Source organism: Hippocampus zosterae, chromosome 14 (assembly GCF_025434085.1).
Source record: "Hippocampus zosterae strain Florida chromosome 14, ASM2543408v3, whole genome shotgun sequence".
Classification (NCBI taxonomy): domain Eukaryota; kingdom Metazoa; phylum Chordata; class Actinopteri; order Syngnathiformes; family Syngnathidae; genus Hippocampus; species Hippocampus zosterae.
Genome location: NC_067464.1, coordinates 8,452,998 through 8,469,579, shown reverse-complemented (window position 1 = coordinate 8,469,579; position 16,582 = coordinate 8,452,998). Strand labels below are relative to the sequence as shown.

The following is a 16,582-nucleotide window of genomic DNA, read 5'->3' as shown; positions in this document are numbered from 1 at the left end:
ATAATCCAAGTCATAACAATTAACCACTTCTTTAATTAAATACAGAGAAAACAAAACAATGACCATGTAAATGAATTAATCTTAAAGAGAACGCTGTATAAGAATCAGCATTTTAAAAATGTCATTCTGTAATAAACTACAATTGTTGATTGTACAAAGTATACAAAGAATCAATTAACCAATTTTCAATACATATTTTTTTTAATTATATACCCTGGTCTGAACTATGAATAATTTGGACATTGTTACACAGTATTTCATGGGGGACAGTCGTAGATGTGTCATTTCCGGGTTTCACGTGATTGGCTCCTTCGAATGTTCCAAAGGGCCGTACTGGTCCATTCCAATGCGTTTAAAATCCAAACCGTCTTCTCTCACCGGGAAGGCGAACGGTTTACGAAAGCACGCCATTCTTGTCTTTTTACATTCTGGATTTTCCTTTTGGGAGTTTGATCTGAGGTACCTACCAGAACAGGTTTGTGAGTTATTGTTTTTATTAACTAATTACTGTTTGGTATCATTGTTTGGCTATTTTATCGGGACAGTTTAACGAAAGTTGTCTACCATTGACCGTTGCCGTTCCGTTATTCTAAAATGTGTGCACAAACGAACGTGAGCGTTAAAAAGGTTCCAGGATCACATAAATTAGCTTTTTGACGTTTGAATCTCTTTTCATGTACAATCGAGCACTTAGCTTTTCCTTGCGTTTCATCGTGCGTCGACTGCAATAAATTGAAACGACATGGGTGTCCAAATTTCGTAATGTGACAAAGACGTATATTTCGGTCTCAAATGATGACCAAATGACGTTGTTTTGTTTTGTCGGTGACAATGCTGTGTGAAAATTTGACAGGGTTCAACTCGCGAGAATGTCACGTGATGTACAATTTCTTAAGGGCGTCTTTTTCTAGTGTATGTAATAATATTGGCCACATAGGGGCGGGCTGCTCAAAACATTTTTTAAGTACTGTATAAAATTTTAAACGCAATGATAATGTGCACACGAAAGCGTGTTATTTTGGGCCCCCATTCTTGTGCCAATAGTCAAAATTTTAGCCCTTTCTTTGTGCCATTTTATTCAGAAAAGTGGAGTTCAGACAACAAAATCTCAACTTCTGAAGCAGAAGCTTTGGCTTTCACTCATCCTCATTTTGGTACCACGTTTGACATTTTTCTTATCAACTGGATGCAGCCTTACCAAAGCCCCCCTCCCCTCGGTTTGTTTTTGAGGGCTGCCAGTGAGTTGTGGATAACCGTGTTCCTCTGTGTACACAGGATGAGCTCTGTTGAGGTGAATGATGAGAACCGTGGCATCTGCCCCAGAGGAAAGCACAGCAGCACAAGTGGGGACATTTTTGAGCTAGACCAGCCGACCGGGAGGCCGTCCATCCTGCGGCAGATGGAGAACCTCCCCAACAAGACAATGCCGAAGGACGTGAAGGTACCCAATCACCCCATCACAATCTCTTCTCTTTAGGTTTTTTTTTCTACTTTCTACTTATCACCAAACCTTTTTTTGCTGTTTAGGTTTGTTTCCAGACGCCGCGAAGGGATCCAGTTACTAAAAGGATTCTATCTCCTCCAAATTTGCTTAAAATGACAAGTGTGGATAAGTGCATAAAAGCTATGGAGTCCCTGAATTTGAACATGACAAAGTATGTGCAGTCACTTGGTTACAATGCGTCTATGGTGTAATGAACCATTTAAAAGAAAAAAATGTGCTCTTCCTTACAGCACTATGCCACAAGAGACGTCAAAGCAACAAGATGGTCCCGCACAAGGTAGTTTTTCTCAACTCAACTGTATTTATAGAGCACTTTCAAACAGCCATCGCTGCATGCAAAGTGCTGTACATGGAGCAATTCAACATATACAATAAACAGTAAAACAGAGCACTTTTCGAATACTATCCTGTGTTATTTGGTTAAGAAGTCAACTATTTGCAGTTTTGTTGTATTCAAGTACAACTTTATTGTCAAATGTGCTGTGCAACACAGATGAAATTTCTTCCCTCTCACAACATACAACAAGAGGAGCCGCTGTGGATGCCCATGGCGCCATCAAAAATAAAGTTAACATAAAATGACAAAATAATAAAAGAAAACAGATTAGACACAGACAATCGTGCAATCTTAACCACTTGCCTGCATACACTTGGTTGTCTGAAGCAGTTATAGATGAAAGATGAGCGAATGAAAGTATCCTTTTCACTCTTCTCCTGTCCCATGTAAATCCGCTACAATTCCAAGCCGCGACTCCCAGTTCCACATCCGCATTGGCGCTCCGCGCTGACGTTCCTTTCTTCTCGTCGTCGGCTCCTCAAGCCATGCATCCATCCAGCCGTAGTCTGTCCATCAGCACCAACCTTTCCGCTAAACAAAGCCTGGCTGTGAAAAATGCTGCCTACTTCAGGCGCAAGAGACAAGCGCCCCAGAACTGTCCGGCAGCGACAGTCAAATGGCGCCGACATTCCTCACGATCAAAATCAGTGCCGGTTCACGCGTGTCGCCAATAAGGCGCAACCACCAAGCACAGATTCTTCTTTGACGAATGTTGTGGCCAAAAATGCTGAAAACAATCCACATCAGGTCCACACGACGTAACAACATACCATGTGACAAAAACAATGTATGCATTTAACCACTCTCAGATGCCCCCGAAGCCCTGTCTAGTGGAAAAGTGGTCTTGTTATTCTTTAAAAATTATCATTTTTAGCCTTTTTTGGGGGTCATCTTCTCAAGCGAACTATCTGGCTCTCACTTGTTCTCATTTTGGACAAACTTACAAATGTTTCTTATCAAATGGGTGCAGCTTTACTGATAGCACCGTGCCTAAATTGAGTACTAGGCCTACTTTTCTAGCCGATAAGGCTTCGGAGCTCTATTGTGGCGTCTTAATGCAGAAGCTTGTGTTAAAGTTTCACATCTTGAGTAATGCCCTGTGGCGGTCACATTTGTTGATTTAATTTGGGTGCTCACTGAGCTGAAGTTTTTTGGGGTTTTTTTCCTTTTTTTTCAAAATGGTTTGGTTGATTTCCAAATACAAAAGCAGATCATAAAGAGGATAATTTTCTTTATTTTGCCACAGAACTGTCTTCCTATCCTGATGATGATATGCCGATCCAAAGCAAAGGAGGTTATCAGTTGGACTTTGACAATCTGGACAACATGAACCCTTTCGAGGGGTCTAATAAGATGGTTCTCTCTCCCCCGAGGACTGTGGTTGAGAACCCTTCTCCCAAACAACCAGACAGTCGGTGTGAGGAGCCCACCAACAAGTCGGATTTGGCATTGGATGAGACTCTTCCGTTCACCCGCTCTGTGGAGAACTCCCTCGTCAACGTCTCCGCCGAGGTCAGCTCTGCAGACAGCAGCGTGGTCACAGTGCTGAAGGTTGCAACCGTGGAGCAAGAGTCGTGCAGCGCAACGCCTGACCATGTCCCCGCGAAGACGCCCACCAGAGGCGACGAAAACAAACCCTCACCGGATTTTGGTGAAGAGGCGCCCCTTTTGGCAAAAGGAACTTACAACTTTGATTTTGACAGTTGTGACATGGTGGATCCATTTATAACCAGGGGCTCCAAAATCCAGAATTCCCCTGTCCTGTCGAGGAAGGCACCAGATAGTAACACCCCCACAGAGGAAGCCCCGATTAAGCCTGCAGATGAAGAGGTGCTCCAGGGGGTCCCCGTACAAGTTGACGTCGACCTCATCGCCACCGTGACCCCTACTCCATCGTGTGCTCAAGGGGTTGATTCGGGGACCCTGTTGGCGGCCCCGCCCACCGCGGCAGGTCCGATCAAGCTGGAGTTCAACTTGGATGGTGGCGAGGTCAAACAGAAACCCCCGCCCAAGAGGTTTGGCAGAAAACCACCTGCCCACAAGCCCAAAGAGGGAAAGTCTTTGCCCGACACCAAGGCGCCAGCAAGCGACGCGGACAAGTCATCGGCCAGTGACGATGCAGATGCGAGTGCCCCCAAAGCCTTGTACTCTTTTGACTTTGAAAAGTTGGATGACCCCAACTTTAACCCCTTTGGCACAAAATCCGACATCAGCAACTCTCCCAAGAGCAGTCTGCACACCAGCCCCGAGCACAACTCTACACACGAGACACCTGCTCAGTATGCCAACACCGAAAGGAATCTCCCTTGGTGTTTTGTCATGCGGTTGACCTTGAAATATGCGTCTTTGTCGTTTGTAGGGCCAATGAGAGCGCATCCACAGTGGAAGCCACCACTGAAGTGCTACAAGAGCAGGTACCATGAACCATTGCCTAGTTGTGGTTTGCTTTTACAAATGAATATTTGATTAGCTACTATCGTGTAGTGACGAGATCTCTCCTGACGCAAGAAGTCACATTGTGTCTTGGTTCCTATCGCCTGTGAATAGCAAGGATTTATTGTAATCGCAACAATCATCTTTTTTTTTATGGTGAAGAATCTTTAAAAAAAACACACACACACAAAGGATTTTTGTCTGTGCTAGTTTGAGGTATAAAAAAAACCCAACTGAATTTGAATTGTTTGGGAAATGGTTCTCTTCCATAGTTTAGTGGGAGCTACAGTACACAAGCCAGTCATATGAAGGACGATACTGTGTTATTTCTTCTTTAATTACATTTTCTTTCTTTGACTCACAGAAAGTTGAGGAGTCGGCTTGTGTCGATGAGCAGGGTTCTCCCCCTAAAGCTGACAAGGCTGCAGACAATTTAGCCGAACAACCACAGACTAGCCTGTCAAACTTTACTGAAGTGTTTGTGCCTGGCACTGAGTGTAAGTAGATTTTTCTATAATGGTCAGATTGTTTTATCATCTTTTATTTCAACTTGGTACCATATGTAGCTACTTTCCATTGAGCTTTTTTTTTTCAATTGGTATTTTTACCATGATTTGAAATTCATTGGGATGATTGAGTAAGGAGGGCCTCACTTAAGATATATCCCGTATGTATAATATTCTGAGAAAATAATTGAAATTCAAGAACAAAAATGCTAAAAGTAATGAAATTATATGGAAGGAGTTCTTTGGTGTCTCATTGTGTATGTGTATGCAGGAATTTTGTTACTTTGATTCTTTTTTTCTTCTTTTTTTTTGGGGGGGGGGGATCACAACCACCTCCTGTAAAGTTTACTTTCATTCTATTTTCACATTGGTCTTATAAAGACCTTTTTCTAGTTCAAGCTAGCTCATTTATGTGTTTTAATTTTCCTTAGTCATGTCCAACAACTTTGAGGGGCAAATCGACTACCTTGAACAGTTTGGCTCAAGCAGTGTGAGTGGTTTAGTATTTCTGTGAGCAATAATACACAATCTCAAACGTTTTATTTGTTTAAATATTGGACTTTTTTGTTTTTTTTTTATGCAAAAAGTTCAAGGAGTCTGCATTGCGCAAACAGTCCTTGTACCTCAAGTTCGACCCCCTGCTGAGGGAGAGCCCGAAAAATTGTGGAGGAGGTCCTGGGTTTCCACCACAGGGTCCTTGCACGACTTCTCTCGTTTCACGGTATGAATATTGGCGTGCACCTCCCGGACGGCAAATAATAATGTCACGTTTTAAAATCTCAACGATGGCATTTTGTTCTGTCCGATTTAGGTTTGAAACTCTACCGATGGCTGAAGACTCTACCGCAGCTCCCGTGAGTCACCGTTTGTTTGTTGTTTAGTCCATCCACTGACTGTTACCAATTGTTGGTTGTACTGGAATAAGGGTTGGCTCAAACATCTGATAATGAAACATAAAGATAGTTGCCACCACCTTCGAGTGTGGCGGCTTGGGGGCAGCCACTGGAGGGCTTCTGATAGCAAGCCAATGGTGGCAGCAACTCGAAGAAGCGCGGGAAAATGTTTTTGTAATGCTAACGAACAGGGGTTGAGAACATTTAAAAAAGATGGATTCTTTCCTTTTCCATTGGGAAGTGGTGATCAAATGCTTACTGTGTTTTGGTGACTTGTCTTGCAGACTCCCCAAATACTCGAGAGCCTCACCCCAGCTTTCTCGCAGCCTGCAAACACAGAAGACATCATTGACGTGCTCAAGTACAGTCAGAAAGACATGGATGAAGCCATTGCCAAAATCCAGGCTGAGGTATGACCTGCACCTTTTTAAAAATTTTTTTGAACCAAACTAAAACCAATAACCAAAAGGAGCATCACCGTCTTTTACCAATCATAATCGAGGTTTTCTTATCTTTTTCCTGGCTCGAATTGAGGCAGAGGTAGTACCATCCTGATCGTGCGTCATGGCACACGTGTTCTATAAATTCAACAGACTCGCTTTCTTTTATAAGAAACATACTGTAAGAGTTCCAATAAGAACATGACTATTCTCATGTTAAAGCATTCATTTATTAAAACTTGCATAGAAGAATGATGGGATCATCGCATGTGTGGTGGGGCCACTTTTGTTTGAGACAACCAGAGATTATTTGAAGCAGCCTTCAAGTCTACTGTGGTCCATGTCCACCTGTGAAAAGGCATGCTGCAGTGTCTTCCCGAAAGAAACAAAGAAAAAAAATTATCCCTGGAGAACCCAATAACCCTTTTCTTCTTTGGAAAACGATGACTTGTACATTAAATGACTCCTATATGTTCAGTGAACACCAAATTAAATATTTTTTTCAAAAATTTAACACTTTAATCCTAATTTACCATTATGGCCAAATTGTGTTGTGCTGCTCCTAATTGGAAACAGATTTATGTCGTCTGTACGACGACGCCAGCAATAAAATGTGTATATTTTAGTACCTAGCAAGAGTGCTGTTGTCAGTGTAGTAAATATGTCTTTTTCTACAGGCCAAGACAAAAGAGGACCAAATGTGCGCAAAGTACAACCAGTTACAAGGCGATGGTCAAGAAATGAGGTAGGAGGTCGGGGGCGGGGTGGGGGGGGCATCTTTTTCAAGACATAGCGCTGTTTATAAATATAAGCTGACATTTCCCCTTTTCCAACAGGAAAATAATTGCAGAATTTGAGCTCATCATTGCAAAAATGATGGGTGAGTTTTAAAATAAATTGCCATGTTATCAAGCATTGTCGCTAATATGTAAGACTCTACGGCTGTTGTTTAGCGGACCAAGAGAAGGAGCGCGAGGCTTCGCTGGCCAAGCTGAACGAGGTCCTGCTGGAGAAGGAGCAGGTCTCCAGTGACCTCAACGCCATGGAGAGATCACTCTCTGACCTTTTTAGACGACTGGAGAAGTACAAGGAAATCGTCGAGGGTTACAAAAAGGTCCAAACCGCTTTCTCAGGTGAATAACATTCACAGCGTTGGTGCAATTTGACAGTGGACCGATTGCATTACCCCTTGCAGAATGAGGAAACCCTGAAGGCTTGTGCTCAGGACTACCTGGAGAGGATCAAGAAGGACGAGAAGCGCTACCAGACCCTTAAAGCCCACGCCGAGGAAAAAATTAGCCAGTAAAAAATATTTTAAAAAACACGCTTGTGTAGTTAGAGTAAATCTACATGAAGCTTTCCTCGCTCACCTCAACACTTGTCCTGTCCAATAGGGCCAATGAGGAAATCGCTGAGGTGCGCTCCAAGAACAAGGCAGAGATGTCGGCGCTGCAAGTCCAGCTACGGCGCGAGCAGATGAAGGTGCACTCACTGGAGAAGAACCTGGAGCAGAAGGTGAATGCACTCGAACACATTTGAATAAAATATACAGCCTGGGCCAAATGCGTTGATTACTTTTTTACCCTATTTACATTTCCAAATATTCAATTCAATGTCCTCCAACATTGAAGCATCCTTCCACCTTTATGTTAATAATTAATATTCCTCAATATGAAGACAATGATCGTGTTGTTGATTTCTCATAGATTGAACATGGTAGGAAATGCAATATCAATATGCACCTTTTATCTCTAAACATCTCTGCAAGTGTTGATTTTCAAATGATCATTTCGACAACATTCCAAGGAAATCACAATGTCCAATCACTGATGAGCTATTTTTATTATTTTTCATGGCAAGTGACTCAAAAATGCTTCTATTTATTGTCGTAGGTGAAGGAGGCTGAAGAGCTGACCAAACTCTGTGATGAGCTCATCAGCAACGTCCAGAAGGGTTGATTGACTTGCACTTGTACATATTTCGTTGTCTGTCCCCTTTTGGTCTCATCACTTTCATTCTCTTGTTTGGGTACAATTTGTTCTTTTGTCAATGTTTTTACAATACTTTAAAATAGTAATAAAGACGATTAACTTGTACAAAGTGTGCTAATTTTTGTCAACCCAGAAGAAATTATAGTACAAGACAGAAAATCTGTGTTCTTCATGCATGAGGCTTAATTTAACGACAGCACAACATTATTGAAATGTAATAATAGAAAAAGATACTCCTCACCTGCTGCACTTTTGACCTTTTTTTTTTTTGTTTGTTTGTATTGCTGACCAGTGGGCTGCAAATGGCCGCCACAGTGTAAAATGTTTTTGCCGTATACTGCATTAGAGATGCACTGGCACTTTGTCTCAGGCAAAATCAGGTGTCCCAATGGGAATTATGTAATTCCTCAAACTGTATTTTTGTTCATCAAACTGCCTTCAACTTGTGGCAGAAAGTACAAGACACATGTACATTCCACTTTTTTTCTGACATTTTGCTCGGTGGTGTGCTGTGATAGTTTTCTCAAAAGCAAAATGGGCCTTCGCTTTGATTGGGGGAAACACTGAGGAGTGTGAGAGAAATGTGTCGTTGTGTTTGTATTTTTGTTAAAACTTTTTGAAAAACATCTCGATTTGAAAAACTTGTATTTTCTCTAGATTACGAATGAGTGGGAAAAAATGCTGTAATGTTAATAAAATAATCCAATTCAACAGTAAGGGATGTGCCTCTCTCCATTAAAAGATGATTCGATGTGTTCTGTATATCCGATGGAGTATGAACCGACTCAAAAAGGATCATTTTTAAGTGGCAAGATTTGGTTTGAGTCAGCGGGATTACGAGTGAATTTGATTTGGTACGGCGGTAGCTGTGGTCAAGAGAATTAAAAAGTAACGTAAAATCTCGCCAAAGCGCAAAATCTTCCAGTTGCTTAAATTTAAAGGCCAAATTAGCAACATCAAACTAATAAAAGGCAATTTGGTGTGTATCAACTAGATCAGGTAGGATATGACCCCTTGTTTTACGCAACATAGTTTATTGCTTTATTTATCGATCACAAAGATGACTTACATTAAATTCAGTTACATAGTTTATTGCTTTATTTATCGATCACAAAGAAGACTTGCATTAAATTCAAACTGCATTTATTTCAGTTAATGTAATTCAAGTTAAACAAATACACTATATTGTCTTGCATTTATGGACATAAATTAAAAGTTAATTTAATATAATTCCGTATTTTGTATCGTCATTCGTAATTCCGTAATTCCAACAGAAAAATACGTGGCTCGTCTAATATTTTCAGACATGATGAACACGTTAAAAACAAACAAATCCGAACAATCATATTTGTGTTGGATTCAATAAACGTATGGATAAAATATATTGAATCAACTTTAGATCAACCTACATTTTTTAATGAATGAACGCGTTTTCGTCTGCTTGTAATTTACAGAACAACGCACTAGAAGGCAGTATGTGCTAACATTCGTTTCCAATTTAAGGTTTTTCCAATGCCTTCGTGTAAAATACTTTATGTTCTACTTAACAGAGACGTCATCGTTTTCAAACTGAATCTGAGTGTCTTAATATATATTCTGGATTCTTTTGTAAAACAATAATAAATATCCCAAGGGTCAGGAATGAGACGTTTTTCCAGCCTACTTCTTGTCATCTGGTGCAATTTTGCCAGCACTCATCATGCCGCAAAAACTGCTGGGACAAGGGCACATGCACATTTCTAAAGCGAGCGCTTTACATCTCTTTTCATTATTATTTATTTTTATGTTATTTATTTCTTTGGGACAGTGCACATTAATCAACACAAGAATGAAATGTAAATGTTCCGGATTTAGCATAAATGCTAGTTTTCAGAACGTAGTCCCAAGGGATGGTTCTAAAATAGCGCAATGAGACAAACACTTTAAGACCTCAATGACAGAATTAAATACCAAATAGTTCATGAAAGAAACAATACAGTTTGATGAGGTCGGCTGTCAATTAAGGTCGCACTGTATCGGAGACCCAACTATTTACCTCCATACATGTATTCAAAAGTAAATTACAAAACAACCTTTGAATGCACCTGTGGCCGAGGGAGACAACCCTCCTCATCGCCGTCCTCGTAGTCATCGTGCAAACACTCAGGACAAAAGCAGGTCTACAATGCGGCCCTTCTTCTTGGAGTCACCGCAAATTCTGCTCACTTCACTCCCACAGCGGGACAATGCGCTTCCAAAATACTGAAAGGAAATCTTAGCTCCAAAGGGAACATTAGACTCGCTCAAATGGTCGTCTCGCGCTCTCTAAGCTGAGCCCATCACTCGACTAGAAAAAAAAGCAAAGGAGGAAAAAGAAAAGTGTGTGTTATTGGCTGCCCTCCTCGTCACCCATCAAAAGATACACACACGCACATGCTAACAGATAACAGACATTCGGAGTGGTTTCTAACGATAAAAAAACAATATATTTGATTATTGTTATTATTATTTACATTGTAGCTGTTAAATATTTTCTCTGTATATTTGTAAGTGGTATTGCCAATGTTTTGGAAGTGTGTGGGTGTTTGCGCGCATGTGTGTAAATTAGGGATGACGTCAATCTGGTTTTATCATGTCAGGGGACAGCCATTTTGTTTTGCACACCCACTTGTTGTTCTCTGAAAATGACATCAGAGTTGGCCAAAAGTATTGAGACTTTGATGTAACATCACAGTAAGGACTCAGGTGACGGACCATCAGGGCTCACCTGTTTTCTGGTTTTGGCCATACAACGTTCGTAAGTTTGACTTTAAAGTAGAGTAACTACCTGAGCCTACTATGTTTCTCTAGTTTGCTCAACACTGTGCTGAACACACATGAACATGCGAACACAAACATACTCTATCACACATGAAACACACACGATAACACGTTTCGTTCATTTATTCAAACCACCAAATGAGATGATTTCATAAGAGAACATCTGGGATTGTCAAAAATAGAACCATTTGCATACACTATTAACTAAATCAACTACATGTGAATAAACTGCATTTCAAATATACTAAACACAACAACACAAAGAATACTTATAATTACACGACAGAAATGCAAAATGCCTTATCCAGAAAAATAAACTTCTTTTGATACATTAAAAAAAATCAAAATAAATTAAGTATTCATGACTCAGTTTGATTCAAAATGAACGGAGCTTCACAAACTGTTATTGGTTGAGAACTCAAACTCAAACTAACGGTAGCAATTTGGCTAGAACACCCCCTACCACCACCATCATGTAACACTGAAACATACTCCGCTTATCCCTTGCAGTCTTGGACAGCGATGGTACACTTGTCAGACACTTCACTAGGTACACATTATGGCACAATAAATGTATTATTTTTCAATGTTTATTGATTTATTTATTTATTGCCTTGGCAGTATTGATTGACACCACTCAGCTATCGGACTTGACCTGTAGGGTCAGCACCACGTGCCAAAGTTGACCAGGTCACACATTAGCCTGCCAAGTCACACTTGAAACAAAACGTTTTCATGTGGGCTAGATTTGGAATTATTCATGGCATTATGGCCTTACATGAGAACCAAAAGACATTTTGTTTTTTTTTAATCCACAAATTATTTTTGTGATTTCTAATCTTCATCTCGACATGACATACCAAGTGACATTTGTTACTTGTCCTCTACATTGAATTAGACCGGGAAGTGTTCAACTGTGAATTGAATATTTCTCTGACAGTGTCAATTAACTGAGCATTATTGCCCTCACAGACAGAAATGTTTATTTGGAATTTCTTAGATTGTGCTGGTGTACCTAATATTTTGGCTACTTCATGTGATTAAAAATAAGATAGTGGTCAGCTTTCTAAAACACAAAGCGTCAACCTGAGTAGGACGTGTCAAGCCCTTTTGTACACCTCCAGTACCATTTTGAACAGCTGAGGAACCAGAAGGCGAAACGGGAGCTCCGACCGTTTCGTTGCAAAGACCTTTTTCATGAGGCTGCAACAGCTGCATTCACACTCCCACCAACCACAACTCCTCGTCCTTTTTTAAATTAAGTGCACAGGCAAGGACTGGCGGCTCTTTAGTGGCGTGAGAGTCTGACAACTTGGACACACGCAAAAAAATTCAAAATAAAAGTGACAGCACCAAATGTTGTGATGTCATCATGGTGTCTTATGACTGGCCAATTTGGGGTTGTCCTCCCACCGCCCCCTGACAACGTCCCACCATGAAGCGTTGTTTTTAAATTCCTTTTCTGCTCCGCTAACACTGGAAATGAATGTGTTGATGTTGATGAACTTTCCCGTCCACGTGGGAGTGTGTGTGCGTGTGAATGTCAGTGTAGATTTTGGGATAGATCTTGGCCGACATGGCAGCGCCTCCGTGGTTGAGAAGTAGCTGCTGCTGCTGTGCCAGATACTCCTCGTAGTTCAGTGCACTCACGCAGTCTTTGTCCGGGCTGGACGAGCCAGACGACGGCGCGGCGCAGCTTCGCTCCCGCTCGCGACACGGCGGGACCCGGTGGGGGATGGCGGCGGCGGGGCTGCCGGGAGGGGGGCATTGCTTTCTACTCTGGCAGAACCAGAGCAGCACGGTGCCAAAGATGAAGACGATTCCGGCGGGGATGCCGATGATGACGGGCCAGGGCAGGGAGCTGGAGGCCGCCGGAAAGACAGGCATGATGGGGGGCTTGGTGTCTACAAAAGAGGCCATCACACAGAAAACGCTGATTGATCAATAAAGACCTACCGTAAGCTATTTTAAGTAACGTTTTGGATAAATCGTACCTGTATGAGTTGTTTTAAGACAACATACAAATTAGGTTTCATTGGGTATATGTCGTCTTGTAGCAAAGTAACCCCAGACCATCACACTACCACCATGTTGATTGATGATGATGTTAATTTTCTGTTACACTTACGCCAACACACACATTCCAAAAAGTTCCACTTGCAACCCAAGAGCCCATAGAATATTCTCCCAAAACCCTCAGGAATCACTTAGATGTGTTTTGCAAAAGTAAGACGAGCCTTAATGTTCTTTTTGGTCAGCAGTGTATTTTGCATTTGGCTTGGATGTCTTTTTTGCCGAGTCTCTTGGTCTTTCAAGAACACTGACCTTGATTGGGGCAAGGGAGCCTGTTTCGTGCTTTCTCAATTTGTGGATAATGGATCTCACTGTGATTCGCTGAAGTTGTCTTTAGGAATACTTTCGTAAGCCTTTTCAGACTGACACATATCAATTACTTTATTTGTCATTTGTTCTTGAATTTCTGTGGATCATGGCTTTTTGTTACAGCTTTTTGAGCTCTTTCGGACGACCTCGTTTTGTCAGACAGGTTCTATTTAGGCCATTTCCTGAGTCAACCTATCTGGATGTAATATGGCTTGGATGTGGTCAATTTGGGAAAATGTGATTTGACACAGTAAATTAATTTCAAGTACCGGTACATTTTCACAAAAGGCCAGGTAGCTTTGATTTTTTTTTTTCCCTCATGAATCAGATCAATTTTTAAAAACTACATTTTGTTTACTTGGGTTATCTTAACCTTATATTTATATTTGTTTGATCATATTAAACCTTAAAATGGGCATTGTAGGCAAATAAATGAGTACAGTATTTCAAAAGGGGGCAACGCTTTCTCATGGCGCCGTATGTGGCACCTCAAAATGTGTTTCCCCGATAAGAACACATTTTTCCTTTGCAGCAAGTTGGTTTGTGTGCGAGGGTCAATCACCAGGTGTGCGAGTGTGAGTCACCGACAGTAATTTATTTGCGATGGTCCAGTTTAGTCGCATTGGGTCTCATGGTTCACTGTGTGGGCGGGGGGCCTAAGTGCAAAGTACAGTAACCTAGAAATACCTCTCTGACGAAGCCGTTTTTGTACATGTAGATACTTCCTTTGTATTGATATAAGTGTACTTCATTGAGTGAAGAAGAATGAAGCTGCTCGAAAGAGGCATTTCCGCTCCCTCACCTGGCAGCACCGTGAGGAAGGCGCTGCGGAAGCTGTATCCCATGGTGTTGGCACCTAAGCAGATGTACATGCCGGCGTCTTCCTCCTTAGCCCGGGTAATGAGCAGCTTGTTGAGGTAGGAGCCGTCGGGTCGCGACCACACGTCCCCTGTGGGCAGCACCACGAAGCGGTGGTCTCCCACTTCAATGGTGGAGTTGTAGCGGCTCTCCTCATTCGTCTCCACGCGCTTCAGCCACTGGATAACCGGCTTGACGTCGCTCCTCACTTTGCACTGGAAGGACGTGGTGCCTCCGTAGTCCACCGTCGTGTTGAGAGGGTGAGTGCCGGTCAGAACGGGCTTGGAGTTGGTCCTCTCTGCAGACACCAGAAATAGAGACATGCTTTTATTGCGACAGCGCTTCTGTGGATGGGAGAGGCTGTCCACACGGCGCTTGGCCTCGGGCTCACAACTCTAACAGACAGGGAGGATGGAGAAGCACGTGTAACACCATAAGGATGATTAGTTTCCTCTCTTTCTCTGCTCCCGGTTGTACAGTGCAAGCAGCTGGCCTTTAATCAGATCCAGATTGGGTGGAGGGCCTTTGAGTTAAAGTGGCTCTTGTACCCCCCCCCCCCCCCAAGTCCTCTGAGCGAGCGCCGTGGGACAAGGCCTCGCTCTCCCTGCCTGCTTCCTCAATGTGCTTCTCATAGATGTGATTACGCACATTCATCCAGCATGGGGCAAAGATGTGATCACAAGTCAGGAGTGGGTACGGTAGATCAGAGAATGTTTGAAATGTTATAGTACTTCCGCCGTTTAAAAAAAAAAAAAAAAATCAGACCTGCCATTAGAGCAATTATGAGCATGAAGTGCTCGTGTATACGATTTACGTTCATCTTTGCACACACACACACAAAAAATCCACAACGCGCTCGTGACATTTTTCGGGTGGGCTTGGCACATCTTGAAAAAAAAACTGTGGATAAAGGGATTGGTTTTCTATTTTTGAGTGGAGCCGCCCCCTTCTCTCATCATACTGAAAATGGTAGCTTCCAACTGAGCAACATTGACTTCCTTGTCATATTGAAGTGCTTAATGGGCGCTTGGCACATCTGTAATTATTCTGTCAACATGCCCTCATATAAGGATGTTTATTTTGCATGACAAGATCAAAGCACAAATCAGAACAACGTTCTCTAATAAATATAACGCGTTACTTCACTTTTTTTTTTTTTTTATAAACTGGTGTGAACCGTTAAACCTTGGCGGGGATCTGCGCTCTAAGGAGATGAGATATTGTCACAAATTTGTCGGATTGCAACTAAATAAGTTTGATATGAATGCACTGTTTAAAACAGCCCTTTGAGAAACTCTGTAAAGTTCCCAAAAAGAAATTAAAACATTGAGAAGTTCATGCCGTTTCAACTTTGCTGCAGTACTCACGTATGACCTCCACTTTATACGTGGCGTTGATTTCCCCCGCCTGATTGGACACCCTGCAGGTGTATCTGCCGCTGTGCGCAGGCGTCAGGTTCTTCAGGGTCAGGGTCCACCTGTTCTGCCGGCCCTCGCCGACCTCCCGCTCGGTCAGAGGCTGGTCGTCCTTCAGCCATACGATGTCCGGCCGCGGCGTCCCGCTGGCCGTGCATTTGAGTCGCACCGAGCTGCCCACCGGTCGGGCGATCACCCTCTTCCTCATTTTAGCGGGCTGGGTAAAGCGGGGGCGCACTAGTGACCACAAAATAAAAGGAATTTCTCATTTGTCCAATTAATCACAACTTATCCTGTCATTGCAGCCAGTGCCGCTGCCATTGAGTTGGCATGGCGCAAGACTTACCGAGCTTTTCCGTCAAGCCATCAGAACCCTGCTCTGAATGTGCGCCATCAAAAACGGCGAGTCTAGTCCTGTCAGAACCCGAGTCATCTGGTGAAACGACAAGAAAGCATGAAGTGAAGGCGCAGATTATGGGCGAGTTTGATTTGATGACAGTAGACAGTCAATTTGCAGTAAACCTTTTTGTGTTTTATACAATAGATGGACAACCTAAATGATGGAGGGGGATCCAATTTTTCATCCCACAGGGGCCCCATAGGGCTAACTAGATTCAGGAACGTGGACACCATCAGGAAATTTGGGAGATTTCCGAAAAACGGAAATTGCCGCGTATCAATATTGGCCAATGGAGACTTTGGTCTTGCTCCTCGCTCTCATCGACAAACCATTTCACACAAAATGTGCAACAAGAGGGACTCAAACCATTTATGAATTCAACTATTTATGATTGCTCTTATATGATTTTAATTCTTTCATGTTGGATGTTTCAGAACTTTGTTACAGCTGCAGTTGTGGTGAGTGTACTGAAGAAATACTTGAGTGCGGTTGAAAAAATCGAAATGAAATGAATTAGGAAAGTTCATGCGACTATCCTGACACTGGAAAAAAAAATTCCCCAATTAAAATCATGTAGAATTTTTATTTTTATTTTTTAATGTGGTAATGTTTTAAGATGACTGA

At 42.2% G+C, this 16,582-nt stretch overlaps 2 protein-coding genes across 3 annotated transcripts in view; one reads left to right on the top strand and one right to left on the bottom strand.

Moving 5' to 3' along the window:
• Positions 1-306: 306 nt before the first annotated feature.
• Positions 307-8,815, top strand: tacc3 (transforming, acidic coiled-coil containing protein 3). 2 transcript variants are annotated; one of them, XM_052085335.1, is made up of 17 exons: positions 307-475; positions 1,276-1,441; positions 1,528-1,655; positions 1,735-1,781; positions 3,088-4,120; positions 4,201-4,255; positions 4,639-4,771; positions 5,212-5,270; positions 5,368-5,501; positions 5,592-5,634; positions 5,958-6,083; positions 6,791-6,858; positions 6,950-6,993; positions 7,067-7,227; positions 7,309-7,415; positions 7,508-7,628; positions 8,006-8,815. In XM_052085335.1, the coding sequence occupies exons 2-17, from the start codon at positions 1,277-1,279 to the stop codon at positions 8,069-8,071; spliced, it is 2,490 nt and encodes an 829-aa protein (XP_051941295.1). In that variant the 5' UTR covers positions 307-475; position 1,276; the 3' UTR covers positions 8,072-8,815. The 2 variants fall into 2 exon arrangements, with proteins under 2 accessions (XP_051941295.1, XP_051941296.1); XM_052085336.1 differs by lacking the exon at positions 307-475 and adding an exon at positions 897-1,154.
• Positions 8,816-11,011: 2,196 nt separating this feature from the next.
• LOC127614175 (fibroblast growth factor receptor-like 1) overlaps positions 11,012-16,582 on the bottom strand; it is a 30,840-nt gene continuing 25,269 nt past the window's right edge. The window contains exons 4-7 of the mRNA XM_052085341.1: positions 15,905-15,991; positions 15,511-15,795; positions 14,088-14,441; positions 11,012-12,807 (exon numbers count right to left, since the gene is read on the bottom strand). Coding sequence (XP_051941301.1) covers positions 12,374-12,807; positions 14,088-14,441; positions 15,511-15,795; positions 15,905-15,991 — 1,160 coding nt within the window. The 3' untranslated portion in view covers positions 11,012-12,373. The remainder of the gene's footprint in view (positions 12,808-14,087; positions 14,442-15,510; positions 15,796-15,904; positions 15,992-16,582) is intronic.